The sequence below is a fragment of the Octodon degus genome, unplaced genomic scaffold (assembly GCF_000260255.1).
Source record: "Octodon degus isolate 3935 unplaced genomic scaffold, OctDeg1.0 scaffold00002, whole genome shotgun sequence".
In the NCBI taxonomy this organism is placed as follows: domain Eukaryota; kingdom Metazoa; phylum Chordata; class Mammalia; order Rodentia; family Octodontidae; genus Octodon; species Octodon degus.
This window is the reverse complement of record NW_004524578.1, coordinates 21,936,200-21,953,953: the sequence shown is the minus strand read 5'-3', so window position 1 is coordinate 21,953,953 and position 17,754 is coordinate 21,936,200. Positions and strand designations below refer to the sequence as shown.

General features: G+C 43.8%; 1 protein-coding gene across 1 annotated transcript in view; it reads right to left on the bottom strand.

Annotated features, from left to right (window-relative positions):
- Adamtsl3 (ADAMTS like 3) overlaps window positions 1–17,754 on the bottom strand; it is a 497,024-nt gene that overhangs the window by 406,434 nt on the left and 72,836 nt on the right. The window contains exon 3 of the mRNA XM_023712415.1: window positions 16,868–16,987. Within this exon, the coding sequence (XP_023568183.1) occupies window positions 16,868–16,987 (120 nt within the window). The remainder of the gene's footprint in view (window positions 1–16,867; window positions 16,988–17,754) is intronic.

The following is a 17,754-nucleotide window of genomic DNA, read 5'->3' as shown; positions in this document are numbered from 1 at the left end:
TGTTAACTAATCACTTGATTTCCATTTAGAATAGTAAATTATTTCCTTTGTCATCTACTAGTACTAATTCTTATCTATTTGCATTATCTTTCATATAATATTTGAACTAAATGTACATCATTGTACTTCAGTTTTTGATTTTATATGTTTTTTGAGGGCCGGGGAGATAGTTCAGCAGCATAAGCGGCTGCCTGACAAGCGCAAGGTCCTGCATTCGAACCCTGGTACCACAAAAAAAGAAGAAATTAATTTTTTTTTGACAAGTGTATTTTTTAAGAGTCTTAGGTAGTCAAACCCATCAGCACATTCCCCCTTCCATCCATGTTGAGCTTCTCCATCAGAAATTTGAGAAATATTTACTGTGGGGTTGGAGAGAGAGCTCAGGTCTAAGCGTCTGCCTGGCAACTGCAAGGATCTGGGTTCGATCCCCAGTACTGCATGCTGTGCCCGCCTGGGAACCAGGCATGGTGGCACAACCTTTAATTCCAGCACTAGGGAGACTGAGACAGGAGGATCACTACCAGTCCGAACTGCGTAGTGAGACCCTATACCAAAAAACAAACAAACCAAAAAATTTACATAACAAATAAAAATATTTTGGAGCCAGCCAAATAGCTCAGCGAGTTAAAGCCGAGGGTTCAATCCCTGGGCCTGCCGTGCCAGCCCCGCCCCTGGGGTGCACTGAGATGGAGATTGAGACTGGATGTGGTGGTGCACGTTTATAATCCCAGCTCTTGGGAGGCTGTAAACAGGCAGATCACTAGGCATCCAATCTAGTAGTGAGACCCTGAACACCTGTAGACCCTACCCTAAAATACCAAAAAAAATGTTTTTAATATATAAATATTTTTTAAAAAGAAATATTTACTGTTATGGTCTTCTTATATTTTTTATGATGTAATTTTACTTTAACTTTCAATCTATCTGAAATTTATTTTGGCATATGGGAAAGATTTAAATTAACTTTCCCTAAATAGCTTCAATATCACTTATTAAAGATATTAAATGTCTACATTTATAGTAATCAAGATTAGTTTTACCTCTTAGTATAAATTATACTCGTATCATAAATCCTGAGATATTAGACAAGATATCATGTCTGCATCTTGTACTATGAATAACTACTACAAAGACAACAATATGCAATGTATTAATTATTGTAACTGTCCTACTAACCTGTTTTGAAACTGTCTCATTGCTATTTTCTCAATAAAATTGATTAAAAAAATAAAATAAATTCTGAGATAAATATTCTCATTTTTATCTTTTTCTAAGCAGTGTGAATTATAGCTTTCCTTTCTTTTTTATAAATTACTACTTTAGAATATTTTTTACATTGTCTAAGAGTTTATAGTTTTTGCTTAAAACATCTTAGTGTTTATTTGGATTAGTCTCAGGATGTGATTTGCATTAATTTCTACATATTTTAATATTTTCTTTCTGAATTTTAAGTTTGAAACCAGTAGACAATACATCTTATGATTGTCATATCCATTTAGTGATGGCTTTAGATTCACTTCACAAAGACCTTTAATGAATCAAAGATATCTTATGGCACTTACTTAATTTCCTCTCTCTGATCTCTTTTGGGAGTACCCAGGATGGCTCTCTGAAATCTGTCCGACATAACTGCAATCTCCTTCACATCTATTCTCTTTCTTCCGGAATTGAATAATTCGGTTCTCTGCCCAATTCAGAATGCTTGACGCCGCCTGCATCGTGATGTCGTGTGGCAACTACGTCTCTCATCTCTTTAATGTCAGCTCATCTCAGCTTCTGCAACCTTATGAATCTTAAACTATCTTCATAAAGGTGACATTCTCTTAAAAACATAAATCATCTAGTGTCTTACACATCTTGGGCTGCTCTGATGTAAATGTGTTTTGGGGAGACCAGACATCTAGGAGCTTTGGGACAATGGAGGTCCCCTTCTCTCCAAATGCAGTGCCTTTTATAGGTCCCATAGTACCCCACTGTGTAGATGAGGCTAATCTGCAAATCAGATTATAACTGAGAAGAAGTGGAGCAGAGCTCTCTCACAGACCCTTGGGAAAGATGCTACACATACAAACCCTATCCCTAAAGGGCTCTCGAGCCTCTGTCCTCCAGCCCTTCCAGAGCAGCTGATCAGTGTGACTGAGAGGCCTAACACATGAAAGGCTCATGTCAGGGGCTTGGCAAGGCTGTGGATGAGCTCTGCTGTTTGCAACAAGGTGTCCTGTGTTGTGTGGCAAGGCCTAAGAAAGACAGATGTGGAAAGGAGCCACAAGATCCCATTGGCAGGCAAAGTGGAACTTCAGGGCAACTTCCTGTGGTTCTGCCAGCCTGTCCCAGCCCAGGTAAGGGCAGATTTGCAAACTTTAAAAGTGCATTTACTGCTTCTAACTAAAATATGACCAAAAAATAAATAAATAAATAAAATGAAATTAAAACGCAAAAAAAAAAAAAAAATCAAGCTGCACAGAACAAAGACTTCTTATATTTATCATTGGAGAAAAAAAAAATTATTTCGTGCATTTATCTTTTAGGTCTCTTTTTTTTCTTCTTGTGGAATCCAAGGCCTTAATACTGAGCTATTCCCAGCTCTTTTTATTTAGTATGCTTTATTCTGAGACTGAATCTCAATAAACCACTACATTGCCCAAGCTCGGCTCCAGCCTGTGATTCTCCTGCCTCAGTCTCCCACAGTGCTGGGATCACAGGTATGTATCCCAATGCCCAGCTAGGTTTGCTTTATTGTAATATTTTATAGAAAAATTTGGAAAGCTTAATAAAGCATTTTTACCTTAACTACCATAAGTGGGCTAGTTTAAGATGTCCACTTAAGAAGAAGGCTTTAAAACATCTCAGTTCAAAAGGTTTGTACCAAGTTCATGGCATTATAAATCTACATCTTAAAATGAGTTGAGTGAAGGACACATTTTATAAGAATTCTATTCTGTAAAAGGGCAGGAAATAAAGCTGCTTCAAGTTAGAACACAAAACAGACTCAACTTGTAAAATATGCTAGTGGTAACACTCGCTTTGCCAACCATAGGGCATACTTTCTATCCTAAAAATATTTTGGTGTTTAACATGGCAATTAAGATTGTGACACTTACTGGCACATTCCACTAACCTCTGCATGTCCTGAAGACGGAAGGACCCTTCAGGCGATCACATCCACACTGCGCATGTGCTTTACTCCACACGACCCACAGCGATATCTGAGCAGCGGTGTCAATCCTACCACCACCAGCAGGGTTACTATAAAAGTTTTATGTTTTATTTGTAGTTCCTTTCTCCCAGAACACTGTGCAGTTCAATCTTTATCTTCTGCGAGGCGGGTAGGATGACTACTAGCTCCTTCAACCTACGGCTGCGCTCAGAACGGGTGTCAGGCACAAAGGGTCACGCCGCAAGGGTTCCTGGGAATCACGTGCTCAGACTTAGGTTTGTAAACTTCACACTTTTTCATTTAATACTATGTTTGAATACATCATGGGCTTATTTAATGCATGTATGTCTCAGTGTACCATGAGCCACATAACAAAAGAAAGATTTGGAATAAGAAGTCTGGCCTTTTCTTAATTAAAGAAGAAACTTCACTCAACTCTTTGGAGCTCTGGAGAATTAAAGACTGTCACCCTTCACTCCCAGAGGAAAGGGGCTGAAAGCAGTGTGGTTGTGCTGATGTAAAACCAGTGCAGGCTACACAGAGGTAACTTCCCTAAGTTGGCTTTCAGTTGGCTTTCGGCTCGTGCTTAACAGCTAAGGCTGACTTCACAGAAGCAAGTGGGCAGCTTGCTGAGCTAGCATTGATCCTCACCAGTGGCCACAGCTGAGCCCAGAGAAGAGGGCCATGAGGCTGTGGGGCTAAGATATGACATACTATCTCTGCTGAGGCCTATGTGACGCTAGGGAAAATTCCTTCCCAGAATCGACTACAAAACAGGTTAGCCACAACCTGAATAGAGGGCCAGGATATAGCTCAGCAGCATAAGCACCCACCTGGAACTTGTAAGGTTCTGAGTTTGATCCCTGGTAAAAAAAAAAAAAAAAAAACCCTGAACGTACTATTCTACCCCTTTGGCAAGAATGCTTTGTTCCCTCTTTTCCAAGCCTTGCCAGCCTCACTGCTCATCCTAGCACATCTAGCCATAATCCCCTCACTATTTGCCTCAACATGAATGTGATCAATGAATATCAAGATTCTGGCTGTCTCGTGGCCTTTTGTTCCCTGTAAACAACAGGCCACCCCAGATCCCCATTACATCACCATTTTGTTTCTTGCGCTTTATCTTCACTGTGAGCTATCACACCTTACAGGAGTTTGGGGGCCACTGCAGGGGTCCCTCCTATGAAGAGAACTAAAGACCAATCTGTGTGGATACTGATGCTGGTTTGAGAGCTGAGCTACTTCAGAGGAGGACACCAGGTCCCACCTGAGATTTTGGACCAAAGGTATAATGTTAAACAAACCTACACCCACTGAGTATTTACTCTGTGCCATGCTGTGGAGTGTGAGGTGGGGCAATGGTGGGAAGACGTGGTCCTTGACCCCCAGGGGCACAGAGCCTGGGCACAGAAACAGAAGAAGGAGTCTCTGTGCTAGGAGTAGAGGAGAGAGCAATGATGTGAGGACTGCAAAGGGGATGATGGAAGACTTGGCAGAAAAATATTCAATCAGTAATATCCATCTTAGGGAAAGGAGGGGCATCTTGTGCATATTAATTTCCACAAAGTTCACTGGATCTATGTGAGTGACGCCACAGGACTAAATTTCAGAACTGGAAACCCATCCAAAATAATCACGCATCTGTGCATGTGCAGCATGATGAACATAACTGAGATGGTTTCGGGGAAGAGGCCCATCCTTCAGTGTCCTGGACCACCACTGCTGAAAACATTCCAAACCTCAAATTTGGGTTACATCTTCTTAAACAGGTCATGACACAGCAGGTTCCCAGGATGTGCTGCTTAGATAAGCAAGCCACCTGCACGAGCACTCCAACTGCAAACAGACCTAAGAGCATACTTTCAACCCACCTAGCTTCCCCTTTGCTCCATTCCCCCACCCAGCCTAGGGGATAGAAAATGCTACTGGGAAAACTGTGGGGGTCTGGAAGGCAGAAGGGTGGACGGAGGGTCAGACAGGATGAAGACATGGAGTATCAGGGAAGATTTCCCCGAGGAAGTAATGACTGAGCTGAGATGAGCGAAGATAGCTGGAAACAGTAGGAAGGAGGAAGAAGGTATAAAATCAGAAGGGGAAGTCCCAAGCAATTTGTTGAAAGGCTGAGGTTGAAACAAGGAAAGAAATGTAGTAACTTAAAAATACCAGACCTGAAAATTTGTTGGTTGGCAATGCAAACAGGACACCCAATTGGGTGTCCCACAGCCCCACACCTGTGCTCATTTGTCCTTGAGATTCCTTACAAAACCCAGTAGCATCAGCACCTGCCCCCTTGGAACCACACATCTCCCTGGAGCATTCCCACCCAAGTATGGGAAGTGGAGTGTACTCTTGGAGGTAGAGAAGAGACTGGGACTGTCTCCATTCTGGGAAATTAGGACAGTTGGCCACCCCACCATGGCTTATATAAGACTCAGATTGAAAGTACTATGAAAGATAATTCAGCATAGAGAATAAGATGCTTTCAGGATACTTCCCTTCCTGCCAGTAGGTATCCTTATAACCGAGCCATCTTCCCCACCATCAGGACGCGCCCTCAAGATGTGCAAAGTCCTAGCCAAGAAAACATAATCCAGAGGGTAAAGAATCCAAGCATGAGCAGACAAAAGCATCTGTGGAAGGACTTGAGCCCCACAGAGCCTTGGCCCACCAGGAACCTCTTTGCAACTATGCCTGCACTTCTGTGACTCAGGCCAGCATTGGCCAAGTACAAGGAAACATTTCCAAACTCCAAATAAGCCAATCAAAACACAATGGCTCAAATCCCTTGTGACAGGGAATAAATTCCATTATTGCTTCTATGTCTAGCTCTTCCAAGTTCAGCCTGGAGAGAGGTAGAGAAGTATTTTCTTGCCTGACATGGCTTTCTCCTGCCTTGCCAGCAAGTCATCTTGCCTCTTATTTACCTCTGTGGACCTCTGTTTCATGCCTGGGCAAGAGAAAGCCATAGGCGCTTCCATCCAGCCCTCCACCTGCCATTATCTTCTGTCCTCACAGTCAGCCTGAAAATCTAGTTTCTCATCTAAAGCCATGCATTTTCCCAAGATAGCTGACACTAATAATAACCAGGCTGAGAACAGACCACAATAGAATAGGAGGCTGACATTCATTTATGAGAAATATGCATTTAGCAATGGAGAAATTATTTAATACAAGAGGGGAATGAGAGCCATCAAAATAAAGAACTGGAGACAAACACACTACTGAGGGTGCCCCCACTACATGAGGCTACGTTTCATTGTTGGCTTCTTCAATACAGCCTAGAAGGTCATCTGCATGTAGGACAGAGAAAGCCACTGAGTTGTTCAGATCCAGTCACAGGGCTCCAGTAGACTGGATCCCTGGAAAACTTTGCCTGTGAGAGGGCAGTAATGCTAATAGAAGACCCCATGTGAGCAGAAGACCTAGAGATGTTATAAAGTAGCTGGACCCCCCGAGAAGCTGAGGGGAAAGAGAATTGAGGTCAAAAGCATGCAGGAGTGAGCAGGGGGCAGTGGACTAACATGAGGGGTGGGCTGATGTGTGGGTGGCCTACAGCCCCTGAGTATTCTCAGCACCACAGCTGGACTTTGGAGGAAAAGGCAAACATGATGACTGAGTCCAAGAGACTTTGAAGGCTCAGCTTGGTGATCTAGATGGATGACATGCTCTTCCCAGTGATAAGAGAATTAAAAGAGGAGGAGAAGACTAGCTAGGAGGTAGCAGCTGGGACTCAAGGAGGTCAAACCCTCCCCGCACCAGTCTCATGAGGCTGTGCTGTGAGATGTGCACAGCCTCCACAGGTGATGAACCTGGTCAAATTCAGCTTTCAACTGATGCGGCTTATGGCAATAGAGACACGGTTTTGTGGCGCATGAGACGACAAAGCACAGTAGCACTAGGGGCCAGTATCAAAAGACAGAACCAGAGGAAGCAGGGTGAGGCACACAGGGGTGGCTGAAAAGAGCAGATGTGGTGAGGAGAGCCCACTTGCTGACTGTCTTCTGAGGGTTATGGGTAATAAAGATGAGTTGCTCAAAATGATATAGTCCCAGAGTGCCTGAAGGCAGTGGGAATCTCTGAGTAGGCCTGGCCTGATCACAGATGATCTCTTTTAATGTCATCTTCCAAGGGTCATTATGGGCCACTGTGAGATGATCTGAGGATAAGCAGCCAGGGACCTTGTGGACAAGACCTGTCTCCCAGCATTCTTGGCTGCAGTGTGGGATTTTTAGTGGGGACTGGATTTTTTTTATCTTATTAATTTTATTGAGAAACAAATAGCAATGAGACAGTTTCAAAACTGATTAATAGGACAGTTTCAATAATTAATACATTGCATATTCTTATCTTCATAGTAGTTAATCATAGTACAAAATGCAGACATGATATCCTGCCCAAACACTATTAGTACAAATCTTTTTTCTCATTGAATTAAGAGAAAGTAACTATACTTACCTGACAGGGGAGATACCATGATCCCTAAGAGAAAGTAACTGTATATCTATCCTAACTATTTTGTATATGCAGATACAAAATGGTCCTTCATTTGTATCCCCTTTTTTTGTTTAGTTTTGTCAGAGATAAGTATTCCATTGCCATTTAAATATTGTAGGTGTGTGAATTCAACAAAAGAATCCAATATAGTCCAGTAGTTCATAATAGTAGTGGGTCATCCGCAGGACTGGCAATATCAGAAGTTGTTGACCTGGGCCCTTTACAGCCCAGCATACCAACATGGCTTCACGTCTTATACCTCGTTTTTTGTTTTTTTTTTACCTTTCTGCTGGATAGTTAACACCAAGATAAAGCATGACCTATATAACAAGAAATGTAGCTTTTATATCTGATAAGGTCAGTCAAGTTCCCTCAGGATTTATCCTGAAACCCTGTACTGCAATTTGTACAACCTTTGTCAGTGTCATCCATGTGGATGAGTCACGGCCCTTGCCTGACCAATTTGCTCTCTGTGAAAGCCTGAGAGAATGTTTTCAGAGACTGGATTTTTAAAAATCATTTTTATTAGATGGATTAAATGGTGAGTATTGGATAGTGAAATGCACACAAAAAAGCACCAGTAGCCCAAAAATGAGTCTAGAAAGACAGCATTAAAAGAGGACATTGCATAGTCTAGGAACTGAATCTTGAACCTCCACAAACAGACCTACTCTTTTATTCTTGAGAGATAACCAGTTTGTGAAAAGCTCAATGACAATGAGATCCCAGAACCTGTCAAGCAGAACAGCACATACTGCCAGGTTTTCAGCGACCGTGTGCATATACACGCCTTCCAGTGCATGTGCCCTTCTCCGCCATGAGCTTGCTCTCTAGCAGATCACTAAATCTTGGGAGCACTTAAGCAGCATAACTACATTCGACCAGATTACTCACAAACAAAGGAATGAACTATACAAATCCAAATAGCTTGCTGCTTGAAATCACGGCACACGATGGCCAGCAAGTCCCCCACGTGGGGAGCACGTATGTGGTTCTCTCTGATCAGCGAAGAAAACAACAGAACTCTGTGGCCAAAGGGCTATGTCCATCTTCAGCAGGAATTCCAGAAGTTGGTATATACGTTCCAAGCTAAAAACTATTACATAAATAAGTTGAAAGCCTCAAGTGATATTTCTGAGGCCTGCCAACAGTTTAACCACAAGGAAGCTCCTGGCCAGGATATTCATGAAAAGTTCAGAAGAAGTTCCTTTGAGAAGGATGTACTCACAGGGAACAGATTTCTTCTCCTTAGAAAGAATGCATAAATCAATAGTTAAATAGGGAAAAGGAAAATTAGGTCTGGCATAATAGCACAAGAAAAAAGACATTGAAAAGAAGTTCAGAAAGAAGGCTACACAAAGACTTCATTATTAATATATTATTATTACTAGTTATAAAAATTCATTCAAACATTTCTTTCATACTTTTCCTGCCCACAGATTAGATGTAAAAATGTCTTAATTGAGCTTAAGGGCAAAGAACAGGCACTTGGCTTTGCTACTGCCTGGCTGTTTGATCTTGGACAAGATTCCGTTCCCTCTCTGGTGCTCCAGTTCCTCACCTGAATAGCCAGTACCCCACAGTCCTTTCAACTCTAATACGCCATGACTCCAGATGCCTGTCAGGGCCACACATCCAGCCCCCCACCTCCCTAACAACGGAAATGTAAAAAAATGTACACTGGCATGGCACTTTTGAAACAAGACTTCATATAAATGGGTAGTCAGCAACATCCAAGAGAAAAGTCTATGAAGTTGTCCTGCCTTAGGATGTTAGAAGCACAGATTTGTACCAATGCAGAATCATGTGGATCAGAGTCTGCATGTGATTTTAAGAAAGTTATTGAAATTCTTAAGCCTTTAGATACCTCCTTAAGGTAGGGGAATGGCTGAAAGATATCACGAATTAGATTTTAAAGTTGAAAATGAGTAAGAGAAGCTGGTCATGACGGCACATACGTGTAATTGCAGCACTCCGGAAAGCGAAGGTAGAAGGACTGCAAGCTTGAGCCTGGCACGGGTGACTGACTTATCAACTCAGCAAGACCCACTTAAACAGTAAAAAAAGAGATGGAGCTATAGCTGAGTGAGAAGGCCCTAGGGTTCAATCCCCAGGAGGGTGCTGGGGATGAACGACAGCATGGTGGTCATTGAAAGCAAGGGTAAATCACAGTATGAGAAAAAGCATTTTAAACCTAGAAAAATCTCAAACAGGATAGGAAGAGACAAAACCCTAAATTAGTCAGGGATGCCTCCCTGGAATCTATGGAAGACAGAAGAGTTTATAGGGGAGAAGGGATGATGGGCTCTAGATAGATGTACCTGTCCAACCCCTCCAACATGGAATCAAGAGCATTCTCTTACAAATGGTTCTGTGCTTACTCAAGTGGGCTTTACCCTGAGTTAATTCTTAGAAAACCAGAACCCACCACTACACGCCCAGCTCCACTATGTATGCATGGGACTTAGGTTACTCTTCCTGCCTCCTGATCCCTCGTGGTCTGTATGTGGCGAGGTCAGCACCCACGAAGGCGAACACACAAAGGCAACTCAGTGGTCACAGAACAAGGCATGTCTCTAAGCTCGCATTGTTCCTCTACCTGCCAATGAGGAGGAAGCCCATCCTGTCAGCTCTGCTAAGTCCGCATGGCATTCTGCCTACATTTCCTTAGAGCTAACAAATGCTAAGAAGGAGAAAAGGAATGAAAGGAAGAAGGGGCAAGGAGGGAGGGAGGGAAGGAAGAGAAGAAGGAAAAAAGGAAGGAATGAAGGGAAAGGGGAGGGAAGGAGGAGGGAGGGAAAGAGAGGAAAGAAAGACAAAGGAAGGAATACATTTCCTAACTTTAAAACTAAAGGATGCCTTGCTGGGAAGCACTAACCCTGCCACAGATGTGCAAACGAGGGTCCACTGTGCACCCACACTTAAGTCCTCAGGGAGCCTAAAGAAGTCAAAGACGGGCAAAGAGGGCATCACCATCTTTTCCACAAAGAGACATAGGCACACAGCGACAGTGCCACTCTTCAAACACTGCCTTAGTCAGGGGTGGGACAAAGTGCAGAACTGAGACACTTCTTCGTAGGACCAGCCAATATTCAGCTATTTGCCTGTGAGCAGGTCCTCTGTGAGCCAAGACTCCAAAACCACTATGAGGAATGACAAAAGAATCCTCCCTGGAGCCTGGTTGGCTAATAACTCTTTCAGCCGCAGCCTTCTCAGCCAGTTGTCCCTAAGTAATACCTTCTCACTACTCAAGAACTGGGAGGCTTTCATCTGCCCACACGCTCCCCAGTGGGAAGCCAGTACTGTTTTAATTGCAGCTCACATGTTTTGCCTACATTGAAAAAACCCGTGATTTCTACTGAAAACTGAGGAGGAACGATGTGCCCATCAGATGCTATTAGCATAGCTAATTCCATATTCCTGAAGGAGCTGAGAATGAGCCAATAAAGAAAATCCATGAACATTAAATCACCCTGTGGTCTAATAAGAGCCCCGAAGCTCTATAGACCATAAGAGTAGAATCAAGATTTTTTTTTTCGAAAAAAATATACAATTTTCTAGGCAATTCTTTTAAGTGAAGCAGCCAAGTTTATCCCAGAGTGAGGAAGCCAGGGTCTGGGACTGTAATGGTCTTAGTGTTTCAAATAACTATCTGGATGACCTTGAGTAAGTCATTTGCACAAAGTCTCTGTCCTCTTGACTTGTAAAATGCAGCGCTTGGGCCAAAGTCTGCACCAGCTGTAAAATTCTATAATTCTCTAAGTAACGGTTCACTGTGCTGCTGGCCGGCGGGCCTGGACCATCAGCATGTTCCAATTAACACACTAAAATGTGGAATATTCTATTTGCAGTTTCAAGAAAAGGCAATTTTGGAATAGAAGAAGTACTGATCACGAATCCTAGTCACTTGTTTTTCAAAACAGCTAAAGGATCTGAGATCTAAAGATGACTAATAACTGCTAAATTACAAGCTAATTAGTGACAGGAGGAGGGCCGAGCTGCCTGACTAGTCCTGTTCGCACTAACCCACCCTGTTCCGCAGCTGGCTTCACTAGAAGCTGCTTCAGCTCCCTGCATGGTCCACAGTGTGGCTTTTATGTGTCTCATTAAACACAGCCTACATCTCAGCTGTGCTTTACCAGCCTCTGGGTTATTAGTTTTCCAGGCACCTAATCCAGGAGCCATTTGAAGAGTGACCTGAAGGTCTTCATGAAAATATGCCCGGGATAAAATACTTTTAAAAGTCCTACAAGGGTCATCCAAGAAAGCTGACATCTCCCCACCTCCCACCTGCTTCAAATTTTATCAAATGAGTATTTAATGGGGAGGAAGGCCCTAGTGAACCCACATCTGCATACAGTGTTAGAAACCAGTTCTCAGCCTCACTCCATAAGCAGGTTGTCAAGTCTGGCTCAGGCGGCTGCAGTGGCAGACGGCAGCTCAGGCGTGTGCGCACATGGACAGACAGTGCAGGTGGGCATCCAGGCCACAGCAGAGCCCTGCAGAGCTGCTGCCCTGGAAGTGGATGCTGACTTATGGCTGGGGGGAAACAAAGGGTATCCTGGAGAATGGTCCCCTTCACCACCTTACCAGGCATGGAACTTCTGCTGGCTGCCCTGCCAGCTTCGCAGGGACAGTCTGGGAATTTCCGGGAAGGAGCAGCCCTGCCTCCCCCGGCCTGCCGCAGTGTGTTCCAATATTAGACAATTTGTTCCAAAGAGCGCGACTGGCTGCTAGACTTTACATCCTATACTATGCTGGGTCCAGGGACTTGATTGAGTCTCTCAGACATAATGATGTGTAAGAGAAGCCAGACACCAGCGGGTACGTGCTGCATGATTCCATTTATATAAAATTAAAAATAAAAACAGACAAAGCCAACCTATAACAGTGACAGGAGACAGAATGGTGGCTCCTCCAGAGTGCTGCAAAGTCTTGATTTCTTGACCTGGGTAGTGGTTACATAGGTGTAGAAATATTTTAAAAGTCATCAAGTTCTATGTTTCAGCTATGTATACATTTTACTGCATGTGTGTTGCAACTCAATAAAAATTAATTCAAAATGCTGCATAGGGGCCCCTGACGTACATGGAAAATACACTCCTTTCCTTTAGCATAAGCTTATCTGAGATTCTCAGAATGGAATGTTTGCAAATAATATTATTAGTGATAACAGCTAAATCGAATGTTTAGACAGTACTGTGCAAGGAAACCTGCAGGAATTGCTTCCTTTGTATGCTCAAAACACTCCCACCAGAGCTGCTGGCCATCCACATCTCCATGCCACACCTGAGGGACAGAGATGCAGAGAGGAAAGTAACTCTTTCAATGTCAAACAGGTAAAAAGATGGTGGAACTCAGATTCAAATGCAAAGTGGATGACTCCAGAAGTCTGGATTTTAATTGATCTTGATAAATTTGAATGGTTCCGTCTTTGCCTGTGTGCCTGAGAAGCTCCCTAACATTACAGGGCTTCCTGCATGTTAGGTCCAGGGAGGCGAGTTGGGGCTTGGGTGCTGGAAAGAGTCCCTGACAGATTAGATCCTGAGGTTCCTTCAGGAGATACACTATGAGGGCCAGCCAAATAGCACAGCAGAGTAAAGCGCCTGCTTAGGCAGACACAGGGGCTGGGAATTCCATCCCTGGCCTGCCATGCCAGCCCCACCCCTGGGGCACATTGAGAAGGTGATTGACATGGGGCGTGGTGGTGTACGCCTGTAATCCCAGCACTTGGGAAGCTGAACAGAGGAGGATCACTACAAGTCCCATCTATGCAGTGAGACCCTGTAGACCCTGTCCTAAAATATGAAGGAAAAAAAAAAGAGACACACTGTGCCTAGCACAAGGGCCTGTGTCCTCCACCACTGTCCTCAGTCTGTTTTCCTTTGTCCCAAAGAAAACTCACAGTTCAAAGACCCAGAGCGGTTTTGTGTGCTCATCACTGGGGCTCTCTGGAATAGTGAATCCTCCCACAGCGTACCACACACTTCTAAGATCTGTGCTAGAAAAAACTGAAGGTCCTTGTTTTCCTCTTTTACTAGCTTTTCATACTGCTCCTACAGCAAATATAATGTAATGTATAATAGTAAATTAATGTGAACATAGAGGAGGCATTAACCACTCTAATTGTAAAATACACAACTGAATATTTTTCAGACTCTCTTCACCTTTTTTTTGCCTTCTCAATTCATTTTTCTTAAGGTCTCCTTTGAAAGCCTGTTGCATCATGGATTTCTGCATTAAAAGATGTCATGAATTGTAGGCAGTCTAAAAACTCCATTGCAGAAAAAGACAACATCTTAATATTTTGGAGTTTATTAGCAAGTAGGCACAAATGCCTGGACCCCTTTATACAAATATAAAGTTAATGTCCACTCAGCAAAATATTCTAAGAGTCCAGTACTCCATAATAGTATTGGGTCTTCTGCTTGACTGGCAATGTCAGAAATTGTTGACCTGAGTCCCCTACAGCTCAACATAACACCATGGCTTTACTTCTTATACTTCGTTTTTATACTTTTCTGCTGGTTGGTTAAGACCAAGATAAAGCAAGACCTATGCAACAAGAGTTGTAGCTTTTTTTTCCATAATTTTATTGAGAGACATATAGCAATGAGACAGTTTCAAATCAAATTGGTATGACAGTTTCAATAATTAACACATTGCATATTCTCTTCCTAGTGGTTATTTGCTATACAAGATGCAGACATGATATCCTATTTACAAACACTATTAGAACAAATCCCTCTATTCATTAAGAGAATGTAACCATATATCTACCCTAACCATTTTGAATACACAGATACAAAATGGACATTCATCTGTATACCTTTTCTTGTTTAGTTCCATCATTTGAATATTATAGGTGTGTTAACTCAGCAAAATATTCTAAAAGAGTCCAGTAGTCCATAATAGTATTGGGTTTTCCACTTGACTTGACTGGCAGTATCAGAAATTGTTGACCTGAGTTCCCTATAGCTCAACATAACACTATGGCTTTACTTCTTATGCTTTGTTTTTATACTTTTACACTGGATGGTTAAGACCAAGACAAAGTAAGACCTATGCAAGAAGAGTTGTATATTTTGGATCTGATAAGATCAGTGAAATCCCCTCAGGATTTATCCTGAGATACTGTATCTTAAGTTTGTAGATCCTTTGTCAGTGTTACCCTGTGGATGAGTCACAGCCATTGCTTGGCCAATGTGCTCTCTGTGAAAGCCTGAGAGAATGTTTTCTCTCCATGTGATTCTCCTTAGGCACACCCTACATCATCGATCACTTTCCTCTTTGGCCCCATAATCTCCTTGATCAGAAAATTTGGGACACTGCTGAGTTACATCTGCAACTTGTACAGCAAATAACCACTAGGAAGAGAGTATGCAATGTGTTAATTATTGAAACTGTCCTACCAATTTGATTTGAAACTGTCTCATTGCTATTTCTCAATAAAATTATGGAAAAAATTAATGTTCACCCCACAGCTACCCATGTAACTATGTATGCAGTCATTTCTGAAGTCACTTGGAAGAATGACTGGAGATTGGAATCATCTCACCCACGCCTACAGGGTAGTCTGCTCCATCACAGCTCTGCCCCTCCCCCAGCCCTAGCTACAGAGATAAACATGCCAAGGCAGGCATTAAGCTTTATACTAGATGTCTCCTAGGGGTCCCACACACTGAAGTTGGAGTCTTTGAAAGGTAATTGGACCAGGGGGTCACCATAGCTGATTTGATAGAAGAAGATAGGGTCTGGCGTGGAGAGGCAGGTCCTTCCAGGCATGACCTGAAGGGCGTGTCTTTCTCCCGCTCCTCCCATCTCTACTTTCTGGCCTGGGGGACTGGAGCAGCTTTCCTCTGCTCTACCCTTGCTCTGTCTCTCTCCAATGTGGCTTCACAATGTAAGCACAAACCGAGATAAAGTTGTGGGGGGCAGGTGTTGTGTCTCCATGATGAGGAGCATGACTGGGACAACAGGTGAGGTGAAGTGCCTGCTTCAGAGCAAGGACTCCGGCCTGGGTAGCAACACCCCCACTGACCCGTTCCCCGAGATCCGTCCTCATCAGCATCTACCCTTCTAAGTTGTGGGGGGCAGGTGTTGTGTCTCCATGATGAGGAGCATGACTGGGACAACAGGTGAGGTGAAGTGCCTGCTTCAGAGCAAGGACTCCGGCCTGGGTAGCAACACCCCCACTGACCCGTTCCCCGAGATCCGTCCTCATCAGCTGCTGTGCCCTGCTGTGCCCTAGTCCTCCTCCAGCCAGCCCCAGAGTGGGCTCCTTCCACTGCAGTCAAATCCCCATCGACCCGGGCTGGCAGGCTCGGCTGCTCTTGCGAGTGCTGTCAGCTGCCCCAACTAGGCCTTCTCCAAATCAAAACAGAATGTGCTGGCCTTGCGCTGCACAGCTGAGGGCAGCACAGCTGGCCTCAATTGCTGGGCCATCTCCTCCCACACTGTCACAGGCAATGACAAGGTAATCATGCCCAGCTCCTGATCTCCACTTGGGCCTGTAGGCGCCAAGATCTGCTGGATCCATTAAGGGCCCACGTGGGCTTACATCCCACCCTGGTCTGCTGCAGGGCCTCAGCAATCCGGGCTCCTCAGCTAGAAACCTCTGAATTTGGCCCAGCTGAGCATTCTCTGTTTCAATGGGTTGTAAGTAACCTCAAAGGCGTGTATAATCTTAAATGCTGCTAAGGCATCAGCCAAGCCCAGCCTTCGCAAAATGATTTAAACACAGAGACACACACACATGCACACACATGTAGGCATGCACACTTTGTTCCTTTCTGGAAAACAGGCTTGGAAAAGAAAAGTGCCTGTGAAGCCGAAGGAAACTGGAGTAAATGCCAAGAGGGCAGGGAAGCGATGCTGAATCAGAACAAGAACTTGTGGATCATTTCAGCATGAAATACTAAGTTCGGTGGTTGCTAAAATGAATGAACCCATCCGATATTTCTGACATAGAAATAAGGAAAAATAAGTGATTCTCAAGCAAATCCTCCAACCAAAACAAAAGTCGCACATGGCGCAGGAAGTTGTGTGCAGCGGGGGCTGTTTAGGGACTTTGGGATCCCGTGAGAGAATCAAGCGGCTACTGTATAAGCACTGTGTGGAGGACAATATGGTTAATTTAGAGGTGTTTTAAGACACAGTGTCCTGCCCGCTGCCATACGGCAAAGCCAAGGGTAAGTCCTTTCGCAGTGCTCTTACCTGGTCATCATAGCGATATGTGAGGAACTGCTCCCCTGTTGTGTCTTCAAGGAAACTTCCCTGTGGGGACAGTGCAAACTCAGGAAGGAAGTAGGCTCCAGGCGACTTCTCTGCTGCAGGCTGAAAGACAAGGTTACTCAGTCACAAGTAAGTCTCCAGGAAGGGACCCCTGAGAGGCAGAGTCCAAAAAGGACATGCTGAGAAAGTCCATCCACCACAGGCTGGGATGCAGAGAGTGACCAAGGCTGGGCACATGAGGTGCCCATGTGGGGCACTGTTAGGCCAGGCTCGCACTGGCCCATCTCCCACTGGCAGCGGTGGTATTATCCCCGACCCCTGTCTTCCTCTCCCCTCCTTGTCCCTCCTTCTGGCCCCCAACCTGTCAGCAAGTCACCTACACAGCAGTTAGCCTGTTTAAGTTTTCCTGTTGCAAACCCATCACTTTTACAATTTTCTTTCTAGCCTTCCTCCCTTCTTTATTATGATGACTTGTAAAGGACTAGAAAACAATTTTTCCATAGTACAACGCAAATGTATGTTCAGTATAGAAACTGTAGAATATACAGACCATCACATAAGACAGCAAAAATCACTCAAACCTAAACCAAGGCTAGAACCTGCTAGCTGTCATACACAGGGACAGAAACAGCTCTCAAAGAATGGGAGGAGTCAAGGATCGCCACCTTCCCACAGTTTCCTGACCACAGGGAGCCTTCTAATATGAGGCTTAAATTAATTTGACCACGCATTCAATGCATACTTATTGAGCACCTGCCACATTCCCAGCATCATTCTAAGGGTTTAGATATAATGAGGAACAAGAAAAATTAGGTTCCTGTGTTTATGGGGATTTACATTCAAGTAGAAGAGATACACAGTAAAGCAAA